The 18,043-nt window shown below is 46.2% G+C and overlaps 1 protein-coding gene across 4 annotated transcripts in view; it reads right to left on the bottom strand.

Annotated features, from left to right (window-relative positions):
• ARFGAP3 (ARF GTPase activating protein 3) overlaps positions 1 to 18,043 on the bottom strand; it is a 469,979-nt gene that overhangs the window by 322,522 nt on the left and 129,414 nt on the right. For all 4 annotated transcript variants that reach the window (XM_078673894.1, XM_078673892.1, XM_078673893.1 and 1 more), the window contains exon 3: positions 3,632 to 3,704. In XM_078673894.1, coding sequence (XP_078530020.1) covers positions 3,632 to 3,704 — 73 coding nt within the window. The remainder of the gene's footprint in view (positions 1 to 3,631; positions 3,705 to 18,043) is intronic.

The following is an 18,043-nucleotide window of genomic DNA, read 5'->3' as shown; positions in this document are numbered from 1 at the left end:
CCGCTAGCTGGGTGTCATCGGCATATGACACCATGGTCATACCCCATTGTTTGACAACCTCAGCTAGCGGCCTTACGTAAAGATTAAACAGCGTAGGGCTCAGCGAGGAGCCTTGGGGGACGCCCAGGTTCAACGGATGGAATTTGGACTGAAAGGGCGGGGCGGTCACGCTAAAGGCCCGGTTGGTTAAGAACGACCGGAACCACTCGAGAGCAGTGCCGGTAACACCAGCCTCCTCTAGGCGCAGCAGAAGGATAGGGTGCTATCTATCGTCCTCGCCCTACCTATCGTCCTCGCCCTACCTATCGTCCTATCTATCGTCCTATCTATCGTCCTCGCCCTACCTATCGTCCTCGCCCTACCTATCGTCCTCGCCCTATCTATCGTCCTCGCCCTATCTATCGTCCTCGCCCTATCTATCGTCCTCGCCCTATCTATCGTCCTCGCCCTATCTATCGTCCTCGCCCTGCCTATCGTCCTCGCCCTGCCTATCGTCCTCGCCCTGCCTATCGTCCTCGCCCTGCCTATCGTCCTCGCCCTGCCTATCGTCCTCGCCCTATCGCCCTCGCCCTATCTATCGCCCTCGCCCTATCTATCGCCCTATCTATCGCCCTCGCCCTATCTATCGCCCTCGCCCTATCTATCGCCCTATCTATCGTCCTCGCCCTATCTATCGCCCTATCTATCGCCCTCGCCCTATCTATCGCCCTCGCCCTATCTATCGCCCTCGCCCTATCTATCGCCCTATCTATCGCCCTCGCTCTATCTATTGCCCTATCTATCGTCCTCGCCCTATCTATCGCCCTCTCTATCGCCCTCGCCCTATCTATCGCCCTCACTCTATCGCCCTCACTCTATCGCCCTCACTCTATCTATTGCCCTCACTTCACAAAACTTATTTACAAAAGTTTAAGCTCTTGCCATTATAAATTACAATAACTTTCATTTAAGTATTAATTATTTAAAAAAAATAAAAGCCATTGTTATTTGTAAGATCAATACACCTAAGTCACGTAAATACAACACATATTGCATTACAAATTCTATAGGTGTCACATTTGAGAAAGTTAAACATATTGGCATTGTAAATGACAAAGCTATTAATTTCGCTACTTTCAAAACCAACACATAAATAAAAAATGTGTCATTTACAATACCAATAGCTCAAACGTTCCTAATGCGAGACCTATTGCATTGCAAATGCTTGTTATATGGGTATCCGGAAAAAGGTTTTAAAACCACTCTTTTGAACAAATATGCTTTTTGATTACAAGGATGCGTTTAATTTTATATGTAGTCTGGACACTATTAAAATTACAAGACTATTACCATTATTTATCTAAATGTTATCTTCTTGCACTTGCACTTTGCTGCACGAATTGTGGTAGCTTGTATTTTATATATCTCGGTAATTATGCACGTATTACTTTATTATGCTATTCTCCCTATGAAGCACACATTTGTAAATACTATCATCAGCATTATTGTCCAAGATAAACTATAAGAAAGTATTTTTTAGATATATGTGTATTAGTATGCTTTTATGGTATTTGTCTTATTGTCACCAAATAAAGCTGTTTTGAATTGAATTGATAATGGGAGCATAAAGCTATTCCACTATGGTGAAGGCATAGATTCATAATCTGATTAGTGACATATTAAATATGGTTTTATCTATCGCATAATGTCTTTTAAAATGAAGATGCAAGAAATCCCAGAGGAGTTCAGTGCTGCATGAATTAGGACACGAACGCACGCACAGACAGACAGACAGACAGAGCTAGATAGAGCTAGATAGAGCAGCAGATGCAGTGGCACAGGAGCCTGGAAGATTAAGGAGCACTCTGCACCCCAAATAGAGTTATTTTCTTTCTACAGAAAACAGGTCAAATATGGGCCAATTTTCCCTGCTCTCATTGGGGTCCATGCCACAATTGCTATGCCACTGATGCATAAAACTCCCAAATGACTTCTAATCGCCTTAAAAATACTAGATTTGAAACCTTGTTCTGGGAATTCTCAAATAAAATGAAAAAGTTACAGTAGCTCTGTAAGGAGCAATAGATTTTATAGCACCATGTTTATGAAGTCCGTCCATTGTTTTTTGGAAAGAGCGACAATGGATGAGTTAAAGTGCGCCCGACGTTTTTCTTCCGAATGAGCCGGTCTGAAGTTTTTGTGGCACCAGGGCAAAAAACACAAAAAATACAGTGGACCAACCCTGAGACTGAATGGTGTATGGTTTGCGCTTCAGTCTATTTTTTATAGCGCCTTGTGGAGCCAAGGAGACATTGAGGAGGATGTCAGGGAATCGAAACAATGTAGTGGGAAGTCCTGCATCTGGTTGGCGGTTACACGTCAGGACCGACAGCTCCGTTAGACACGTGCTTCGTTGATGTACACAATAAACTATCAGTCCTGCGGCCTGGGCGTCAGTCACCATGAAACAAACCCCGACAACAACACAAGACAAGGTCTGCGCGTTTGTGGACAGCAGCACGTAGCAGGCCTTTCTTCCAATGGTCCTATCCCTCCCTCCCATGAGACAGAAACTGAACATGCGTGTCTTATCAGCACAGAATAGGCGGCCTGTTGTCTTCCCCTGGGCAGAAACAAAGAAGGGCCCAGCGCACAGAGACACTGCCTGTTTAGGACTAATGGCCTCTAGCTGCCAAGTGGTGCCAGCACTAGCATCCTAGCGGCCATGAAAGGGCAAAGATGCAAATGCAAATTCGAGGCTTGTAGCTGCATAAAAGCTTAAAATAAGATTCATAAGGCAGGAAAGCTACTATAAGGAGCAGATCAAAGTGCTGCTACATGTACCACATGAAACCAGTCGTGGGAGCGAGCAGCACTAGCGCAACAGGCAGAGGAACTCCTCGTGGAAACCCATTGCGCTGTGACCATCAGCTCTCCTGCAGCCACAAGGACAGATAGGAGGTTAGTGTTACATTTGCGTTGTCAACAACATGCTTCGTCAGCGGGGGTGGTGTTAACCGTACCCACTGGATCGAGAAAAATGGGCAGGTGGGGGGCTGAGTGAGGAGGTGGGGTGGAGGGGACGTGCATGGGGACCAGACACACAGCGATTCCCTTGCGGGAGCGAGCAGGGGCACCATCTATTTTCAAGATAATGATTAACAGATGGCGCAGATGCTCTCTCCCGCAAGGGAAACGCCAAACGTGCACACGCTGCAATAGAAAGCAATGCAAAAAGTGCTGATCGATTGCAAAAGGTCCCCTCCTATGCAGCGCTTGCGCGCTGCTAGGCGAGACCTAAAAAGGATGAAGCATGGTAACCAAAGCAAACTATCCACAATAAGTTTTTCATCTATAACAGAAACAGAAAAACAAAGTGTGAGGAAAAGAAGCGAGCGTGCGAAGTGGTGAGACGTGAAGGAGGCTTAGTGCATGAATCCAACATTTCTTTTATCCCCTGATGTGGAAGAGATGTCCAATACAAAAGCCTGCAGGGAGGGCATCCCGTGGTTCTAAAAGAGGCGGAGATGACACACTGTATGAACTAAAGCAGATTAGTTAAGTATGTGCATAAAACTTGCTTTCAACATCAAGTAAAATTGAAATTAATGATTTTAAAAGTGAATACAAAAACAAGTTTTAACGTACTTACAGCATTAGCATTTCCTCCAATCTGCATGCATCGCAACTGAAACCAAGACCAGTTGGAATCCAATTCTGTAGATCTGTTAATAAAAAGCATAACACTGATTTGGAGAAACTGCTTTCCTCACTTATACGTGAAACAGTCAACAGCTTGGAAAATGGGAAAAAAGTCATTAGCTTTTTCTCATAAATACTCCATTTCATAAATAATCTCAGGGATTCAATACAACCATCCCACAGACCCTGATTTGGGTTTGTCACATGAGGGTCAGATTTTTCTGCAATGACTGCCGCCACCACGTTTTACCACAAACGTTTTGCATGGAAAACCCAAACAACTTTTCTTAGACAAGCACCACATATTCCACGTTCTCAGAATGTAGGAAACTGAGAATTGTGTGGTAGCTGCAAGTCTTGTATACAGAGCACCTGCCAATGTCTGCATTTACCATCTTGTGTGGGTCTTAGAATGGGAGGCATATATATGGTGAGCGGATTGCACTAGCCTCTTGTATACACCCAATGTACTAAACTACTACAAGATCAAACATGATGATATAATATGATATTAAGCTGCAGATGTCATGTTCTTTATAATCCAATACTATACAAGTTTAATCGTTTTAGGAATTCCTTATCAAGGAGCATGCTCTCTTTAACTGAAAGGTTTTACAGTCTCAAACAAGAGTTTTTTTGTGTTTTTTTTTTTAACTTGATCACATTAACCCCCTAAACCTATGTAAAGCAAGAGAAAGACAAGAGTGTGTGTACATGTGCACACAGTCTAATAAGCTATTTCAACACTATAACTGAATGTGGCTAGGGATTGCACCCTCGTTTCCCTAACAATGGTAATAAATAGCTTATTACACCCTGCACATCTGCATGAATGGGTTATACTATGCTGCACTTTCATTAGTTATGAAACACTGGTGTCTAAGTAGAACCACAGTGCAATGTAATTATATACAGATATAGTAGGAGCAGTGAAGATCCAGATTATGATGGTTCAGCAGAAACACAAGACTTAACTTTTGCACTATAGTAACAAATGTCAGTCTGCACTTATTAGTACACTGCCTCTATAAAATGTTTTATCAGGCCATATTTTTACTGGTATAGTAATTCCTTTGTGGTCAGTCGCATATACATATCATTGTCATATGACTTAAGGATAATACTACACTAGGACTGAACACAACAACCTGCAAGAAAATACGTTACTTACCACTAACTGTGGTTCTCCAGTATTGGCATCTTTCAATGAATCAAATGCTTGAATCATTCAACGTCGAACTAGGAGTCCTATAGTAAAACTATAAAAGCAGTACAATGCTAAACATTGCCTATAACAGCTTTAGACCCCTCACTTTAATTACCTTTCCATTATCCTTTAAAAGAAAACAACCTCCAACTAATCAGGTCTCAGCACCCCCTAGAATACTCCACACAGAGGCTTCCATCTTTCAGATTATTTTACACAAGTGTGAATCTGGAACAGTATCAAGAGAAATGTAAGCCTGTCAGGAGAGAAGGGTGGGAGGCATGTGAATATATGAAAGATGCCCATACTGGAGAACCACAGTTATAGGTAAGTAACTTATTTTCTTCTCCAGCATTGATCCTACATAGATTCACATGCTTGAATCAGAATAAATAGCAGTCTAAGGGTGTGAGATACACAAATAGATGTATACATAGATCAACATATGTAATTGTCAACATGCACAAGATAACAGTGGATAGAGGGGTAAAAATACAATGAGAGCACACCTTTACTTGAACAGATGATGCATCACAGCCTTTCCCACTGCCACATCATGTAGCACTGTGGAATACAAGCAGTAGTGCGGAGTACATGTATGTCTACTCTTACATGTTGCTACTCTGAAAATGTCTTGGATAGACACACCGGCTAATAAGGTTGTGGAAGAGGAAACACTTCACGTAGAATGTGCTCTCACTTTAGTCTGTAAAGGTCTGTCAGCTTTTTGATAACATAAATGTATAGCAGCCGCTATCCAACGTGCTATACCTTATTTGGAAAGCGGAAAACTTTCCTAGGCCACCAGCAGCTGATCTGATTTACGTAGTTTTTTTGTCCTGTGAAGCTAGAACTTCAAACATCTTTTGACATCGAAAGAAAGCAATGTTCTTTCGGCTACAGCTTTTGGATGTGGAAAGAATGTCTTCATCACTATTGGTTCATTTAAATGAAATTCTAACAGTACCTTAGGAATACATCTTGCGTTCATTCGTAGGATCACTATCATTCCTCAACTGCATAAAAGGCTACCGAATGATGAAAGCTTGTATTTCACAAACTCTCCTTGCAAACGTTAACCCCTTGCATGCGTCAGACGGCCACCGGCCATCCGAACCTGGCCCACTCATTATTTCCCCAGCACAGAGGTAGAATTTTCCCCGCAGTCAAGGGGTGTAACAGCACCCCTTTCCAATAAATACATGTTGTGTGTGCCTTGTGAATGGGCTTTTTATTAACTGCAAGAGTACCATATTCAATTGCCATTTAGTGTAGGATGATGCTTAACTGGCAGATAGACCTTCTGAAGCAAGATATGCCGTCAAGTGTACCTTTACTGAGGGTTGAGCAAGCCCTGACTGTGTCAGATGTAATAAGTAAGACAGAGGAGGCGTGGCTTGGCAAGCCAACATGGCGGCCGCACTCTAAGAGTGCTCCAGACCCCTCTTGGATCAGTGGTCACCTTTTAGTGGTGGACTACGTGTGCCTGGTTGGAGGCGCCTCAGAACAAAGGGGTGCTCCAGAGGCCCTGCTGCTCAACTGGTCCAGAGGCGTGTGCCTACCTCTACGCTCCTGCCCAGTATGTTTCCGGAGACCTGCCAGCACAACTGCATTCGTGATGGCGGCCCTTGTCTGAGCTGGGCTCCTGAGACCGGGGCGGACACCTGAAGTGGAGGCAGGCACCAGCAGTGGGTGACAGACCTGCCGCACCGCCCCAGCAAAGGTGATAACCCTTGGCTGGCTGGACGCCGTGCGGTGGGTGCAATAGGTGAGGATTTCGGCCCGCGGGACACTCTGGGAGAACCATGTACTGCCACTTGGCCTGGGACTGGTGGCGGCAGACCGTTTGGGGGCCTGTAACCTTGTGGTGGCCTATGCAGGTGGAAGCCTCTGACTCATCCGGTCCCACGGAAGCTGCTGGACAGGCAACTGGCTGAGATCGGATATCACCCTGCACACAGTCTCTAGGGATCTTCTGCAGCTGTAACACTAAAAGGGCAACCTGCTGTCAAAAAGGGCTAGCATTCTTGAGGTGAGAAGGAGGCACCTTGAGAGGAGTGGACCTGGGCTCACCAGAGGCAGTCGATCAGCAGGGCACCTCGAGGGACCGGACATCTGGCGTGTTCCAGAGCATTTAACTGGGGAAGGCACAAGAGATCCGAGACCTTGCGGAGGCTCCTCTCTCTCCCCCCCCCCCCCCCCCCCCCCCCAAGTATCAGACCCCACCAACACTGTTTGAGTGAGGCCCGAGGTCGGCGAGTTTAAGCGCCAAACTGCGGATGTTACCGGCGATCCCGTACACTGCGAGACAGACTGAAGCTCCAGGGCGGATCTGTGTGGCACGAGGGAGCCCTCCGAATCCAGCTGGACTGTGGGAACCACTCCTGGCTCCCGGCCTGTGGACCCCGGGACAGCTTTGCATGGCCGCTCCGTGAGGAATGCAGGATCTTTAGGGGAGGAAGCACCTGGGATAACTGGGAGCCCACACTGGGCCCATGGACGGTGGCCTACTCCAGTCCCAGCATGGGGGCCCAAGGCTGGTCGACGCGGTGACGGGCAGATATTACCGGGAGTGGCTGGACTTAAAGGTGACATACTCCGGAGACGTCCGGTCAGGGGTGGGTGCCCAATGTGCACTGGGGCTGCACTGCTCGGCTCACGATCGTTGGGAGACAGCCCCAGCTTCAGCAAGGAACTTTGAACGGACCCTAGGAGCTCCCTGGTTACCTGGTCTTTTCTCTGTCACACGTGTGCGATCACTGGTTCCAGTGCACCACCGGAGAGGTCTTGTCTGATTTGTACCCCCCCCCTGCCCGGATCCCCTCCACGGGACTTCCCACTCTCTGGGCCTCATGCGGCAGCTACACGCTGCCGGGGCGCAGTCTAATGTGCGCTGCGATCCTGGCAACCCGGACTAATTAAACTGCTGAGATTTGCCTGCACGCAACGGAGTCGGCCTACCCCCTTGGTTGAGCTGAGCAACCATGGGGAAAGACCGAGGGGCTAAGCCCCGGTCAACTCAGACCCGAATGGAACAATACGTCATTTATGGTCCTGGGCATGGAGAGCCGCCGCCAGGAGCCGCACACCAGCCAATTACTGCACGGATACTAAATTTCAGAGATCGCGATACCATCCTGCAAGAATTCCGCTCCCCATCAGAGTTGTTCCACAAAGATGCCAAAGTTATGATCTTCCCTGATTACACAAAAGAAGTGCAAGCCCAAGAAGATCATATACACATATGAAACAGAAACTTCGGGCCCTCAACTTTCAATACAGACTCCTCTTCCCAGCACGTCTTAAAGTGATATTCCAAAATAAGGCACACTTCCTGGTTTCATCAGAGGAATGTCCAATCAGCCCATCGAAGGGCACCCCTCAGTCAGAGCCCCAGAAGGGACCGTGAGCAGGTGTGAATGCGGACCCGCATGGGCGGCGCACCAGATCCCGAAGAAGACGCAATGCTTGTGGTGCGGCTTCTGCCCCACCCGCAGGTTCCCACTATGAGAAGAGCAGATCATCAGCACCCCAGAAACTGGTGGAAACCCATGAGAGATCAGAGACTGGACCAGACGACGGAGGTGCACTCCATTGAATCTCCAGGGCCCAGCTCTGAGGACACGGCCCATCGCGCAGTCCCCATATCAGACTACGCATACTATTATTATCAATGTCTTGAAATGGAGGAAAAAACAATCCTTAATTGTAAAGCAACCTTACACATTGCCATACACAACACTTCCCTAGCTAGTTTTTCCCACATTCTAAATCATCGTTTACAGGGTGGCAGATGCTTCATTTTAGAATTATGGGGGAGGGGGTTGGTTGGGAGGGACTGTTTTCCCTGCTTTTCTTTGTGTTAATCTGTTCTTCTTCAACACTGTGTACAAAGTTTACGATGTATCCCCACATGATCTGTGCAGTGTAGCTGAGCACCCTTACCCGCTTCTTGAGCCTGGCCTTCGAACATATCTGGGCACCCCAGACATCTGGCCCAGCACGCTGCTACCCTACCATGAGGTCACAAACTTATAGTGGGGGGGCGAACCCTTTAGAGTCATTTCATGGAACGTCAATGGGCACTTAGACAAAAATTAAGTGGACGGCAATCTTAAATTACGCACAAATGGGTCGCCCAGACATCCTTTTGCTTAATGAGACTCACCTGACGGCAAATCGATGCCCCTTCTTAGTATGCCAGGGCTTCGATAGTTTTTGGCACTCCGGGTTCTCTAGAGGGGCTTGAGGAACGGCGATCCTTCTGTGGTGCTACATCCCATTCACACCGACCCAAACAGTTGTTGATCCTTACGGCCATTTCATCACCCTTACAAGTACCCTTAGGGTACAACTATTAATCCAATGGCAATGTACGTCCCGCCCAAACTTAAGACTCTAAACCAAAACGAGCACCACTATTGCCACACTACTTAGACTTGGATCATGGATGATCGCTCGAATTACTGAACCAAACAGTAACTCTCAGGAGATGTTTTATCCGGAGTTAATCCAACGAATTTTATTAATTTTGCATCACAAATATCATATAAATGAACAATTTTTCTTGTTTAAATACAAACAACACTTATTTGGCTCCACGTCACATATAAAAGGACAATTATTTACAAACAAAGAGACAATTTTAAACAAACTACCAACTTTCATTCAAACACTCATACACAACAGCACATTGATATATACACACATATAAGAATTACACAGCAATATTTACAATTTCCTGATTTAGAAAACATAGCATTGGAAAGAGCAAATGAGAAGTTTTGAAATGCTTGATAATCAATAGAATATTCCTAATGCTGGGTAGAGGGGGTCTACGCGTTTCGATAACCCCTTGTTGTGGGGAAATCTCATCAGGACCATGTGCCTGTAAATGGAGAACAAGAATGAATCAACCGGGGGTAGAAAAACCATGCCTCTGACACTACAGTGGGGGGTGGGGAAACTAATCCTACCTCGTAGGTGCTCGGTTTTCTCTTGCTTGGAGAAACTGCAACAAAAATAGAGCCTCTTTAGTCTCTAATTGGAGGAAGGCAATTACACTCTCTTCATTCACACACTCATACGTGAATACTCACATATTTTAACGCATGCCGCGATTTAGTCAAAATCCAAGTTTTTTCGAATTTGGTGGAAGTGGAGATCTAAAAGAATAGAGGAGCTTGTCAGAGCACGGTGACATTTACGCTCGCTCCTACTGCTGTTATGGTTGGAGAGGGGACGACTTACTTGTAGACAGCGTGTGCGTCGGTCGGGTGGTAGTTCCCGGGTTGATCAAGGGAATTATCGGGAAGAAAGAGTTTGAATATCTCAAATGTAATAATCCACGAATACCCTTGTTTTACGTCTTACCCAAAATCCATAAGGACATAAACGCCCCTCCCGGAAGACCAATTGTCTCCGGCTGTGAGTCATTATTTGAACCAGTGTCCAAGTTTGTGGACTTCTTTTTGAAACCTTTTATGTCCGAAGTCAAGTCATTCCTCCGTGATACAACTGATTTTATCAATAAACTCCCCACTATTCCCTTTGAACAAAATGAAGATTTCTTAGTAACAATGGATGTTTGTTCATTGTACACCCAGATCCCTCAGAGTGACGGTCTGGATGCAATTCAGTTTTTCTTGGATCAAAGACCCAGACCCATCAGAGTACCAACGGACTTTATCATGGAGCTAGCGACATTGGCTTTAAAAAAGAACTATTTTAACTTCAATGGAGAATTTTTCTATCAGACAAGCGGAGTAGCCATGGGGTGTCCTTTCGCCCCAGAATTGGCTGTACTCTTTATGTCATTATACGAAGAGAGATTTGTGTACCAGTCAAACCCATTCGTAGAACAAATCACCAGCTGGAGTCGATATATCGATGACGTCTTTTTGACCTGGAAAGGGACCGAAGAAGATCTAAAGAAATTTCATGAGTGGCTCAACTCAAGAACAGAGGAAATTAAATTCAGCATGAGCTTCTCAAAAGTTAAAATGCCATTCCTCGACGTCGAGGTATATCCAACAGGTGGAGGCTTGGTGACCACATTGTATAAGAAACAGACAGACAGAAACAAGGCTCTACATTTTAAAAGCAATCACCCGCGGAATTTAAAAGAAAACCTCCCATTTGGACAGTATTTGCGGATTAAAAGAAACTGCCATTTTAAGGACGAATATATGTTCCACGCTACCAACCTGACAGACAACTTAGCTTTAAGAGGCTACCCCAGAAAATTACTAAGAAGAACAATGAAGAGAGTGTGGTGGATTCCTCGCGATACACTCCTAGTTAAAAAGGCAAAACCTGCTCTCAATAGGATAGTATGTGTCTCCACATTTTGCCCCAACTCCAACATGTTCAAAAAAACCATTTACAAAATTGGCATCTGGTGGAAAATATCGATGAGACACTAAAAGAGAAGCTATTGTTTGCTATCAAAAAAGATCAAAGCATTGCCAACCATTTAGTCCGCGCAGCAATAAAGAGGAATATACCGACAATTGGCACGATGCTAGGATTACCACCAATCCAAGGACACCACAAATGCGGATCCTGCATTTGTTGTGCAAGTACCGAAGAAGGGTGCCTGTTCCAACATAAGCAACAATTCTGGAAACACGAAAAATTTACAAATTGTAAGTCAAGGTACGTCATATATGGCATAAGATGCCCTTGCGACATGTTATACATCGGCAAAACAAGCCAGGAGGTGAGATGCCGAATTACTCAACATAAATCGCGAATAAAAAAGAATGTCACAACTGCTCCTCTAGTGAATCACTGGAAGAATCATGAGCATACGCTAGAGGATTTGAAATGGACAGTGATCGCAAAAATTGAAAAAGACTCCAGAGGTGGTGATATTGAGGATAAGCTATCACGCAATGAAGCCATGCTAATTGTCAAGTTTAACACAGCGACAAGCGGTCTGAATGAACTCTCTGAGATCTATCGCTTGTAAATACCCCAGACGGAATACTGCCGACACTGTAACGAACATGAACACAGTCCAAACTGGTCCGCTGCCCCCGCTGTGGACTGCGAGGTCGGCTGCACGCAGGTCCGATTCAACTAGACCCCAGATCAACACTAACACCGTCTCCATGACGACCGACAACTCAACTACAATCCCCACAATCCCTGGAACCAGGAAGTGAGTAAAACTAAGAAACGCGAGAATAGCAATACCGATTGGATGGCACCGGCTCCTGCATTTGCTGTCAGAGACCGAAGAGCGTGGACCCCCTGATGAATTCAGTGTAAGAGAATAACTCGGGTAACTGAAAGCGCCGTGAGAGACCGAAACCGCGAGGCGAAGAGCCCAATAGACAGAGACCTGACTGAAGTCTCCCCTTTCTTTTAGAACATTAAAACGAGAAGATTCTTCGTCATACCCGGGAACTACCACCCGACCGACGCACACGCTGTCTACAAGTAAGTCGTCCCCTCTCCAACCATAACAGCGGTAGGAGCGAGCGTAAATGTCACCGTGCTCGGACAAGCTCCTCTATTCTTTTAGATCTCCACTTCCACCAAATTCGAAAAAACTTGGATTTTTACTAAATCGCGGCATGCGTTAAAATATGTGAGTATTCACGTATGAGTGTGTGAATGAAGAGAGTGTAATTGCCTTCCTCCAATTAGAGACTAAAGAGGCTCTATTTTTGTTGCAGTTTCTCCAAGCAAGAGAAAACCGAGCACCTACGAGGTAGGATTAGTTTCCCCACCCCCCACTGTAGTGTCAGAGGCATGGTTTTTCTACCCCCCGGTTGATTCATTCTTGTTCTCCATTTACAGGCACATGGTCCTGATGAGATTTCCCCACAACAAGGGGTTATCGAAACGCGTAGACCCCCTCTACCCAGCATTAGGAATATTCTATTGATTATCAAGCATTTCAAAACTTCTCATTTGCTCTTTCCAATGCTATGTTTTCTAAATCAGGAAATTGTAAATATTGCTGTGTAATTCTTATATGTGTGTATATATCAATGTGCTGTTGTGTATGAGTGTTTGAATGAAAGTTGGTAGTTTGTTTAAAATTGTCTCTTTGTTTGTAAATAATTGTCCTTTTATATGTGACGTGGAGCCAAATAAGTGTTGTTTGTATTTAAACAAGAAAAATTGTTCATTTATATGATATTTGTGATGCAAAAGTAATAAAATTCGTTGGATTAACTCCGGATAAAACATCTCCTGAGAGTTACTGTTTGGTTCAGTAATTCGAGCGATCATCCATGATCCAAGTCTAAGTAGTGTGGCAATAGTGGTGCTCGTTTTGGTTTATAGTTATTGGATTGTGAGGCTTGTCCTTATTGCCAGTGAGCCCAGACCCTGTCTTGGTAATCAAACTTAAGACTCGACACTCCGGGCAGCCGTAGAGACACTATCCTCCCTCCCTCAAGGTCTGATAGTGATTTGGAGGAGACTTCAGTGATGTCCCTGACCCAACCAAAGATGCCACGGGCTCACCATCCGCCCATAGAAGGCTAGGGGCTTAGCGTCTCAGAGACTGGTCAACTAAGCTGGGCCTCTGCTACATCTGGCATACCTTGCACCACAGAACATTACACTATATGGATACATCTGCTGCGCATCATACCCATTCCCGCATTGACCACATCTTGATGCTCACCCGGAATGCAGACTTATCACAGAGGTCCAAATCCTGGTGCAAGGCCTATCAGATCACTCCTCGCTCCTGCTGCAAGTGGTGGGCTCCTTAGGAGCGCTACGTCCCATATGGAGGCTGAATGCATGGTTCCTCCAGGACCAAAAACATAAGCAGGGGATTGAGGGAGTACTGAAACACTACTTCCGTACCCAAGGCACTGTCCAACTTCACTGTGCATTGCAGGAGGCGGGTAAGACCACAATCCGAGGGTACGCTAAGGGGTTCCTTAAGCATAGACAGCAGGTCCAAGATTGCAATCTCTCCCAACTCTAGGTCAGAGCCCTCCACTTGGAAAGGGCAGCTGCCACAGTGAACGGAGAGGAGGACCGCCGGCAGCTCCACTAAGTGCAGGAGGAGATCAGAACCATCTCCTCAATCCCCCAAAATGATCTGGAGGTCATCAGTGGCCCGGGTGCATGGCTAGGGAGGCAAAAATGGCAAACTGCTCAACTGGCTCGCTACTCATCCCCTAGTCAACCGGATAATGCCCGAAATTCAAGACCTCAGTGGGCAAGCCTTTCACACCCCGCTGAAATCACCCACACCTTTTTGAATTACTATGCTGAGTAATATTCAGCAGATCATTCGCACACGCCAGCTGCCACCTCCCTATTTCTACGGTGTCCCACTCCAACAGCTCCATGTCAGGGAAGTTGAGGCCTTAGACGAACCCATCACCACTGAGGAAATCAGTGAAGAGATAACAGCTCTGGCTACTCGCAACACTCCCGGTCCGCACGGCTTCCCGGTGTAATACTATGCGACGTTCTGAGAAATCTTGACCCCACAACTCCATGTTCTGGAAAGAGGCCCCTTCCCCCCCTGATCTGCACACCGCCACAATCTGGTCGTAGCCAAAGCGGACCGCCCCAATCTCATGTTCTAACTACCGCCCAATCTAAGTAATTAATACTGAGATTATAATTTGCGGCATGATTCTCGCCAGTCACCTGAAACAGGTGATTCATACTCTCATACAACCTGACCAGTGTAGCTTCATGGCACTTTGGAGCACATAGCACGGCCATCTCCTCACTTTTATTTAGCCTCAGTGCTACTGGACTTCAAAAAGGCTTTTGATACAGTTGACTGGCGCCATTTGGGGAGTGTACTCGAGTGTGCGGGTTTTTGGTTCCCGCTTTCGGAAACTGGTAGAAGTCCTCTACTCCAGCCCGTTCGCCAGGGTCCTTGTAAACGTGGAACTACCAGATGCCTTCCCCATCAGGAGGGGTACCCGGCATGGGTGCCCACTCTTCCCCCTCCTCTTCACTTTCGCAATAGAGCCTTTGGCATATCTCATGATAAGCGGATTCAGGGATGGCATTGGCATGGCTCCCATGAGGACTAGATCGCCCTATATGCGGACAATGTCCGGCTCTTTCTGGCTGACCCGGCCCATTCTGGACTGAGATGCCTCCAAATCCTCCAGTCCTTTGAGAGAGCATTGCACCTGCGTCTAAACCCGACTAAATCTAATATAGTGCCCCTGCATCCCTTGTGGGAGTGTGTGGAATGGCAAACCACCATTCCCATATGGAGACGGTCCTTCAAATATGTCGGTATTTGGCTAGCCCTTCTTCCGGAGCGGACCTGGTCCCTCAACGTGAGCCCGCTGCTCCAACGTACAAAAGATGACCTAGGGCTTTTGCAATCCCTTCCGCTCAACTCCCTCGGTAGGATTGCCCTGTTCAAAATGATGGTTCTCCCAGTCTCCTTTATGTACTTCAGAACCTCTTGCTCCATCTCCCCCGCAGTTGGTTCCGTGGGTTAGATAGATTTACGATTTACTACAACTTTCCTCTGGGGTGGCTCAAGATCGCGGCTGGCTCTCGCACACTGCTAGCGGCCCCCATATGATGGAGGTTTGGGGAGGACAACCCCCTTTCTGTACTACCTGGCCACTCGCCTATTGGCGATCCACAACTGTTTCAAGGGCGGATGGGTGGATCCAGCCTACCAGCTAGAGCTAAAAAGCCTCAAATTCTCCTGGATCCAGGCCATATTATAAGGGGTCCCAATCCCTCATGCTCTACAAGCAGTCACCAGAACGGCCCTCCTCGCGTGGCGGTCTGCGTTGCGACACACCCAATGGGATGCCGAAATTACACTACAGACACAAACCTCTCTGGCACAGCACTTGGCTGCGGGAGGTGGGGTCATTGGAGGGCTTTCAGAAATGGGAACTGATTGGTATCACCCATTTGGGAGAGGAGTGGAAGGGGGACAATTTGTCCTCCTTCAAAAAGTTGCAGCAAACATATTCCCTACAGTCTACACAATTCTGCAAATACCACCAATTTCTGCACGCTCTTGCCATCCACATTCCTGATCACACACCAGTCCTCGTCGGAAATCTGGGCGGGGGGATGCGGGGGGGATATCCCAAATCTGCCGGTCAATAACAAACACCCCGTCCACGCTAGACTCCCTTAAGACCCGCTGGGAGAAATGGCTTGGGTCCACTGGAGAGATTCACTAATGGCTCCCAGGGTACTAACTATATCGGCCAGGCTTCGCCTCATTCAAATTTACTAACTTCACTGTGCATATCTTACTCCTGTGAGGCTGTACAGAGTGGGGTTCCTTCAGTCCCCAAAATGCTCTCGGTGTGAAGCGGAACCAGCTGACTTTTACCATATGGTCTGGTCTTGCGTCGTCCTTTCCAAATACTGGGAATCTATAGTAACGGAGCGGAGTGCCATACTGGAGAGGTCGGTTCCCCTTAGTCCTCTCGTTCTGCTCCTGTGGGTGATGGATAGGCTGGATGGTTCTCATACTGACAAGTTGCTCCTGGGGACGGCTTTGCTGGTGGGTAAAAGATATTGCAGCGGCATGGAAAGACTCAATAGCCCCCTCTATTGCAAAATGGAGCAGGGGTGTGGACTGGTGTGCCATCCAAGAAAAGACGGTCAATGAGGCACGAGGTTGCCCGGCAAAATACAGGCATATATGGGGCAAATGGCTGGGCTTGCTGAACTGCCACTGGGGTGGTTGGGCGGTCTGGGGAGGGGCCTAGATCTTCTCCATTGCTGCGCCCGGTGGGGAAATCCTCTATGAAAGTACTGAAATATCTGAAATATCGCAGTGACATTCTGTTCCTTTTTGTTGAATATAAAAAACAATAAAATTGTTTATCAAAAATAAGTAAGGCAGATTCGAATCGAGTGTAGGTGCTACAGGGTGCATTTTTGACCTTTGACACCAGATACAAATTGTTTCCATTTAAGCCTACAAGTCTTGTTTGTACTACCTGCTCTAGCTCTGCCTAACATTTCTTTGCATTCTCTTGAGATGTTCAAGTGTGCAAATTCATTGTGGTCAGGAACCAAACTGACAAGTATAAAGATTTCGGGTCAGATTAAGTACTTGGTCCTGGTTCGTTAGTAGATAAGAAAGTGGTTGTTATTGGGTGTGCGGTTTCTCCGATCGGAAAAGTAGCTCTGTGAACCAAATGTTGCCTTGGCCATTTCGGAGCTGTAAGATTGATCTTGCAATATTTCAACTTCATCTTTCTGGGAAGCCTCGGTATCAGAGGAATCGGAGGAAAAAGCGTAGGCAAAGATTCCGGACCAAAACTTCTTGGCTGATATCCCATTCATGGCAGTTGCTCTTCATCGTGCTTAGTCTATCTTCTATGACATTGTGTTATCAAGGCACATGTTCTGCTTTCAGCATTATCTCATGTCGGATTGACCTCTCCCATATTTTCTGTGCCTATGGAGACAGCGCTTGCTATCTTGTGCCACCTTGTTTGTTGATATAATGCACAGTTTTGGTGTTGTCTGTGCGGATGAGCACTGCTGAGCCTTTCATCCTTGGAAGGAACGATTGAAAAGCTAGGTTTACTGCTTTGAGTTCCAGACAATTGATATGCAGACTTAACAGAGATTATTCCCATTTGCTGCTGATTTGCAAATCTTGAAGATGAGCTCCCCAATCTTTTAATGAATTAGAATACGGAAATAAGCATCTTGGAGATGTAATGTGTCTTATAGACTCTGTGGGTCAGAAGCTGAAGGATGTCTTGAATCTGGACCATGAAATGTTTGCTTAGATATTAGTTTGTTTCACAAATCCAGAAAGGGTCTCTATTCCCCCGACTTCTTCATTATTAAGGAGAAATCAAAGTAAACAAATAAACAAATACCTTCCTTTCTGGTTCCCAAGGACTCATTCAATGCCTCATTTGCTGAACACTGTATGGACTTCCAGCTTCTAAAGATATAGGTGCTTTTGCGGATCCTTTAGAGGTGGAGGTGGTTTTTTAATGAATTCCCATGTATGCGTAGTTGGGTCCAAAACCCAGTAGTAATGTAATGTATGTAAATACGACTTATAAAGCGCAAACTCATCCCCAGAGGCATCTGGGCACTGTCGAAGTCTGATTTAGGCCGCAGCAATATCCTTGTCGAGCGAAGCGGGTTCGTCAATGTCTTCTATTCCTGAGTGAAAAGCCAGGTTTTTATTTC

The sequence above is a fragment of the Lissotriton helveticus genome, chromosome 1_1 (genome assembly GCF_964261635.1).
Source record: "Lissotriton helveticus chromosome 1_1, aLisHel1.1, whole genome shotgun sequence".
Taxonomy (NCBI): domain Eukaryota; kingdom Metazoa; phylum Chordata; class Amphibia; order Caudata; family Salamandridae; genus Lissotriton; species Lissotriton helveticus.
Note: the sequence above shows the minus strand (reverse complement) of the source record. Positions and strands in the feature narration are given on the sequence as shown.